This window comes from Mus pahari, chromosome 5, assembly GCF_900095145.1.
Source record: "Mus pahari chromosome 5, PAHARI_EIJ_v1.1, whole genome shotgun sequence".
In the NCBI taxonomy this organism is placed as follows: domain Eukaryota; kingdom Metazoa; phylum Chordata; class Mammalia; order Rodentia; family Muridae; genus Mus; species Mus pahari.
The window spans coordinates 152,854,621-152,861,436 of NC_034594.1; the positions used below are offsets into that span (position 1 = coordinate 152,854,621).

The 6,816-nt window shown below is 47.5% G+C and overlaps 1 protein-coding gene across 2 annotated transcripts; it reads right to left on the bottom strand.

Moving 5' to 3' along the window:
- Positions 1-3,904: 3,904 nt before the first annotated feature.
- On the bottom strand, positions 3,905-6,220 carry Mixl1 (Mix paired-like homeobox). 2 transcript variants are annotated; one of them, XM_021199229.1, is made up of 2 exons: positions 5,813-6,220; positions 3,905-4,323 (listed from the first exon to the last, which is right to left on the bottom strand). In XM_021199229.1, exons 1-2 carry the CDS (start codon positions 6,206-6,208, stop codon positions 4,018-4,020), a joined length of 702 nt encoding a protein of 233 aa, XP_021054888.1. In that variant the 5' UTR covers positions 6,209-6,220; the 3' UTR covers positions 3,905-4,017. The 2 variants fall into 2 exon arrangements, with proteins under 2 accessions (XP_021054888.1, XP_021054887.1); XM_021199228.1 differs by having other exon boundaries at positions 4,018-4,346; positions 5,809-6,208.
- Positions 6,221-6,816: the final 596 nt, after the last annotated feature.

The window sequence follows — 6,816 nt, forward strand, 5'->3', positions numbered from 1 at the left end:
TGCTGTCTGAGAATCTTACTAACATAGATGATAGTTAATTCTACTTAGAATGTTTTCAGAGAGCTGCTGAGAGGTGCCCAGAGGCCAGTGTGGCCATCTGACTTCTGAGGCTACCTCTGAGCAGACCATTCACACACAAACAAACAAAAGGAATCCTCCTTCTTCTTTTTTAATCCAGGAGTAGTAGTGCATGCCTTTAATCCCAGCACTAGGGACCCGGAAGAGGCAGGTGCATTTCTGTGGGTTCAAAGCCAGCCTGTTCTACATAGAACCTGTCTTTAAAAAAAAAAAAAGTTTTGTGTTTTCTTCATGTTAACAAGAGTGACAGCTTCCACTAAGTTTTTAGGCAATACAGTACAGATTGGCGGCCAGGTCTCTTATGTTTCTGTTGTCGTTTATTTTAAGTCAAATTCTCACTGTGTTGCCCAAGCAGGCTTTGCAGCTGGGATATAAGACACTCCACCATGCCCAGCTCTGAGCATCTGGAAAGTCATCCCCGTCCAGTATCATTCACTGAGAGGTGTTCATTTTTCATCTGTGAGTAGATCATTGTGGAAACACTAAGCAAGTAAACTATTTTTCTTAGTATAGACCAGCAAAAGGCTAAATTTAATATAGTCTGCCTAGAAGTCAGTAAATGTGACTTTTTTTTAATATTGCTAAATGCTCACTTGTTACACTTAAGACAGATCTCGTTTGTACATTGTTATGTCCTTCAGTGCTCTGTGTTGACGGCAGAGCCTGTGCCTAAGAATATAGCTGAAGTTTATTTTTGTTAAGGAAAGAAGCACTACCTAGTTGAAGCAGTTGTTCTGAGTCAGATGTGCCTGGCCTTGAATGACACTGTCATTGGTGAGCATGTTTGCAGCTCTACAAAAAGCTTCCAGGGCCACATGGAGCCAACAGACTACATCTCAGTGACTCAACATTAGCTCAAAAGTCAAATTCATTGGTCACCGAGAATGAAACAAACAAACAAACAAACAAAAAAACAGATTTGCCTATTAAGTTTTCTTTATTGAGCTGGTCTGGTCTGAGTAAACCCATAATCTCAGCTTATTGGAAGGCTGAAGCAGAAAGATTATAAGCCTGGGCTACAAAGTGAATTCAATACAAGCATGGGTGACTTGTTAAGATGCTGTCTCAAAAGGTTTAAAAAAAAGGGGGAGGGTGCAAAAGGGGTCACATGCCTTTGATACCAACACTCAGAAGAATTGGAGCTCTTGAATTCAAGGCTAACCTGATCTACAGAGTGAGTCCCCAGTGCAGCCAGAGCTACACAGAGAAACTTTGTCTCAAAAAAAAACCTTTCTGTCAGCCTGGCAGTGGTGGTGCATGCCTTTAATCCCAGCACTGGGGAGGCAGAGGCAGGTGGATTTCTGAGTTCGAGGCCAGACTGGTCTACTGAGTGAGTTCCAGGACAGCCAGAGCTATATAGAAAAACCCTGTCTCAAAAAACAAACAAACATACAAACAAAAAAAAAGCCTTTCTGTCTACCTGTTTGTCTTTCTGCCTGCCTGCCTGCCTGCCTGCCTGCCTGCCTGCCTGCCTGCCTGCCTGCCTGCCTTCTTTTCTCCATTTCAGAAAAACCTTTCTTTCTTCCTGTCTGTCTGTCTGTCTCCTTTTTATGTGTATGGATGTTTTCCCTGTGTGTACATATGTGCACCATTTGTCTGCCTGGTGCCTAAAGAAGCCAGAAGAGGACATCAGATCTGGAACTGGAATTAAGGAAAATTAAGAACCATGTTGGTGCTGGGAATTGAACTTGGGTCATCTTTAAGAGCACCAAGAGTTCGTAATTGCTGAGCCATCTCTAACCCCTGATTACATGGTTTCTTTTTGACAGTGATTCTGAGTATACCATTAAGTTTAAGGTGTTCTGATATCTTCTCCATCTTGTCACTGGATTTGCATCATCTCAATTGGCCTCAACTATCGTCTAAACTGTCACCAGTTTAAGTTTGAGTCTCTGGTGGTGAGACCCCAAACTACCATATCAATATTTTAGATCTTAAGGTAACTTAGTTTAGTCATTTACATACACTAGGAACTCTGAAACCAAAATATTCATGAGTCTTAATGTATTTTGAACAAGCAAAGCTAAGTGTGGTTTGAATGAGAATGGCCCCTATAACTCTTAAGGTTTGAATATTTGGTCCCCAGTCAGTGGAACTGTTTGGGAAGGATTGGAAGGTGTGGTCTCATGGAGGGTGTATGTTACTGGGGGTAGGACTTTGAGGCTTCAGAAGCTACACCATCCCCCATACTCTACTTCCTTGTTTCCAAATGTGAACTCTTCCTGCCATCATGCCTTGGCTTCTCCATCATGGATGTCAGCCCAATTCAATACTTTGTTTTATAAGTTGTCCTGGTCCATTGTGTTTATCACAGCAATGGAAAAGTAAGACAAACTTTAAAAAAACTTTTCTTGAATTTATTTCTTTATTTTGTATGTGTGTACATATTTGGGTGCACACCATAGCACACATATGGAAGTCAAAAAGACAACTTAAAGAAAATCCATTCTCCCTTCCACCATGTGGGTCTTGGGGATCAAACTCAGGTTGTCAGGCCTGGTGGCCAAGTGTTTACCTCCACTGAGCCATCTCAGCAGTCCGGCAAGTAAGCTTACTCAAATACTCAATGCACTCACTGTATAGGCAGACATTTCCCTTCAGAATGTTTTCTCAGTCATTCATTGTGTACTCCCCAACTTTCCCAGCGCTGAGGTCTGGGAAAACAGGGTTCAATTCAAAACAGAGCTCACTTCAATGGGATTTATGAAAGAACAGTAGTGAGAAACATTTAGTAACCCACTAAATGTTGCACAGGAAACATAATAACAAGTGCTAAGAAAAATGGTGGTCAAAGTAACAGGTACAAAAATTAAGATTAGTTAAGAAAAGTTCAGGCTTCAGAAGGGGAAGCTGTTTCCTGAGCTGTTTTGAAAGAGAAACTTTTTCACTGAGTCCCAACCAGAAAGGAATGACAGACAGAGAAGCACATTATGGGTAAATGATCTTAAGGTTTGCATAAGCTAAAGATGATGGCACTGACTGCAAGTATGCTTGATGGGGTCTTACAGTTTGGTAACTGGAGTCTGCCACAGATTTCCAAATGGAGTAATTAAAAACAAAACAAAAAGGTGGGGAACAAGATGCATGGGGCTCCTTGAAAGAGCTGGAAGGTAGCATCTTTACTGAGGGAGCATCAAGGTGACAGGCCAGATGAGAAACCAGTCAAGTGAGGGCAGGGGAGGAGGCTAGGATACACAGTCAGCTGAGATAGAGAAGCTGAAAAACTCGATGGAGATGGCTATAGTTAATATCTACATTTTATATACTTGAAAATTGCTAATAGATTGTATCATCACAGAACAAAGGAAGGTGACTGATGTCATGCATGTGTTAAGCAGTTTGATTTGGGTATGTATGTTAATACCATAGAAAATTTTAAACAAAAATATCGACATCCAATAATTTGGATATATATGTTAATATCATATACATTTTTTAAGCAAAAAAGAATAGCAACATCCATTCATGGTGGCAAATAAAGCTAGGAGGACAGGAGTTCGAGGCATCCTTCCTTACACAGCAAGGTTAAGAACAAAACAAAAAGACTCAGTAAAAAAGAGTAAGAAATCTTGGTGATAAGTCCAGAGTACAGGATTTGGGTTAGAGTAGGTGAACCCACGCTATATGTCCTGAAGACAACAGCTGCCAAGAAAGTGGGGAAACTGAGTCAAGCCGAAGGTTCTTATGAAGAAAACAGTTCTGAACAATCCGTCTGAAAAATGAGAACAACCCTAGTAAGAAGGCCCAGGGGATGTGGACCAAATTATAATGTGCAGTCTTGGAGAGTCGCAGTGACTTTTGGGTGGCTACCGAGAATAAGCCAGCAGTGAGAGATGATCCAGAACCAAGGCCATGGCCAGTCAGGAGATCAGACAGGGTAGCGTTCTGCTTCCGATCTCCCAGATCTCCCCAAGTGCATCCTCGGCACTCCCAGAATCCTCAGAAGTTCCCTAAGGCAGAAAAGATGTGCTCCTCCCAGGCTGAGTCCAACGTGGAGCCTCTATCTTCAGAGAGAGCCGAGTAAGCCTCAAAGCTCTGAGAACCAGATGTGCAGACGCCTCCTCCGGCCATGCTGGGATCTGGAACGTGGTTCACATCTGCCTCCAGGGGCAGCTGAGGCTTCAAACACCTTGCTTCAGTCCCAGGAGCAGGGCAGTGGAGGAAAACTCCCCGCCTTGAGGATAAGGGCTGAAATGACTTCCCACTCTGGCGCCTGGACTTGGCCCGTCTGTTCTGGAACCACACCTGGGGGACAAGAGGAGAAAAGACTGCTCAGCTGCTTCCGGTTGGGGTTTCTTATTGTTACTTTGTTTGGGGTTTGATTGAGATAGCTTCTCTAGCCAGTGCTGACCTCAACCTCAGGTTGTAGCCAAGGAGAACCTTGACCTTGAATTGATGATTCTCCTTCCTCCACTCCACAGAGCTGGGGTTACAGGCTGCACCTCACAAGTGGTTTATGTGGTAACTGAGGATGGAACCCGGGGATTCGTGCAAGTTAGGCAAACACTCTCTGCTCCAAGTCTGTGGCTTACAGAAAGCCCTTGAACTAGTGGTTTGATGTTCAGAACTCCAAAACCTCCTCAGACATCCTTCTCAGGTGCAGAGCTGGAATGGTGTCTGGTCTGTCTACACTTGCTATACTTGGCTGTTTGTCTGCTTTTCATTTTACACATTAAAAAAAAAAAAAAAAAGATAGGGTCTCAGCTGGGTGGTGGTAGCATACACCTTTAATCCCAGTAGGTATTTTTCCTCAGTGAAGCTCATTTCTGTGTGTAAATGTCTTTACTATTTCCCCACAGACACTACTGCTTGGTCTCCTGCATAGGAAGCCCACGGTGACAACCACTGAAAAATGACAGTTGAAGCCGGGGGTAGTGGCACGATTTCAAGGCCAGCCTGGTCTACAGAGCAAATTCCAGGACAGCCAGGGCTACCCAAGAAACCCTGTCTGGAGGGGGTAAAAAAGTGACAGTTGACTAGCCACCCTAAGTCCAGGAAAAAAATAAACACTAAATGTCCACTCTCCTGAGATTAAATGAGGCCCCCCACATAAAACTACATACACGCAGGCACAGACTAACCATCAACGTCAAGGAGGCAAGCGTCTAAACTGGGTGTTGGGGGAACCTACCTGTAATTCAAAAGCACCCAGGAAGCTGAGGCAGGAGGATTGTGAATTGAAGTCCAGCTTGGACTACGCAGCATGAACTTGTCTCAGTCACACACACACACACACACACACACACACACACACGGTGGGGGGGGGGGAGAGAGAGGTTTCTTCCTAGCATCTCCAAGATTCTGATCTAAATGACCGACCTCAGACAATAAACTCACTCGGCAGTATTTTTTTTCAAAGTGACAAGAAGTTCTTGCTTGTTTTGAAGGTGATCCAACCCTGCTTTGCTACTTAAGGCTTGCGCGCGCGCGCGCGCGCGCGCACACACACACACACACACACACACACACACACACACACACACACTGTCTTCTTACTGGACGCTGGGAAAGAGCGCAATGACTACCTTCCCGCTGGGACTTTTCAATGGGTCCGCAAGCCTCCTAGCTTCCCAGATCGATCACATGGTAACGCGGCCGTCACTGACCTCCCTAGTTTGCAGTCTAGAGCCATGAGGTTCAAAGAGAGCAACTTTTCCCTACAGAATAAATGGCCCAACAAGTCTGTGACTCCCTAGCACCTCCACTCGAGCACGCAGCTGCGACCGCGACTCACCTGGATCCTGGACTCGGGTAGCAGCGTGAGCGCAGCCAGGCGCTCCCGCAAGTGGATGTCTGGGTACATGGTTTGCCGAAAGACGAGCTCCAGCAACTGCAGCTGCTCCGAGCTGAATGATGTGCGCTTGCGGCGCTGCGGCGCCGCCGACGGGGTGGCCGAGCCTTTGGAGGGTCCAGGCGGATCCAGGCCGACGGGGGTCTGCGCTGCGGGCCTGGGGTCCCGGTTTGGAAAGCACTGCGTGGCTGCTGGGGCGCGAGAGTCGGGGGGCGCCGGGGGCAGCCCAGCGGCTGGGCGCGCGGCTGGGAGCAGCTGCCCTCCGGGATGCGTGGCCGGGAAAGTGGGGAAAGCGGCGCCCTCTGCGAACTGGAGCTGCTGAGACCCTGCTGCGGCCATGACTCCCGGACGCTTCCCCGGACCCCCGCGCGCCTGCAGTTATAGCGGCCCGGAGCCGGGGAGGGGGCGGCGGCGCCATCAAAGGCGTGGATGCAGGGAAGCCGCGTCTCCTCGGGGTGCGAGCCCGCCCCAGCCCCGCCAGACGCCGCGGGAATAATCGCTTCCGTTGACCCGAGGACGGAATGAGGGAGGCGCGAACTTGAGTCCTGGCCGCTCCGTCCCTTCTCCGCCCATCCGCCAGCCAGCCCAACCACCAATCCACATACTTCGATCAGCTCTGCTTCGGTGGGGTCGCCCCAAGTGCAGGCCAGACTTGGACAAAACTCCCTCTTCTGGGCCAGAAGGCCTCTCAAGAGCGCCTGAATCTCAGGTCCCCCGCACTGTGCCTGGCCCGCTGTCCGCCTGTCACCATCAAAGGCGCTATTTACCACCCCTGCTATGTGCTAGACCTTACTCCAGGTTGGTTAAACAGCCTAGCCCTGCCCTCGGCAAACCACCCTGACACATCCTGAATCCAAGGGGGGTGAAGATAAAGAGACCTCAAAGGGGACAGGCACACATCCTGAACAGTGACGCTGCTCCTGCCTAGAGTATCTGTGACCTGTCAA

What these genes read in the sequence shown, in the direction of transcription:
- Mixl1 (XM_021199228.1), bottom strand. Translation starts at nt 6,208, where the DNA reads ATGGCCGCAGCAGGGTCTCAGCAGCTCCAGTTCGCAGAGGGCGCCGCT. An exon ending in CGAGTCCAGGATCCAGGTGA is followed by an intron (nt 4,347 to 5,808) that starts GTCGCGGTCGCA and finishes GCAGCTGAGCAG; the next exon opens with TCTTTTCTCCTCTTGTCCCC.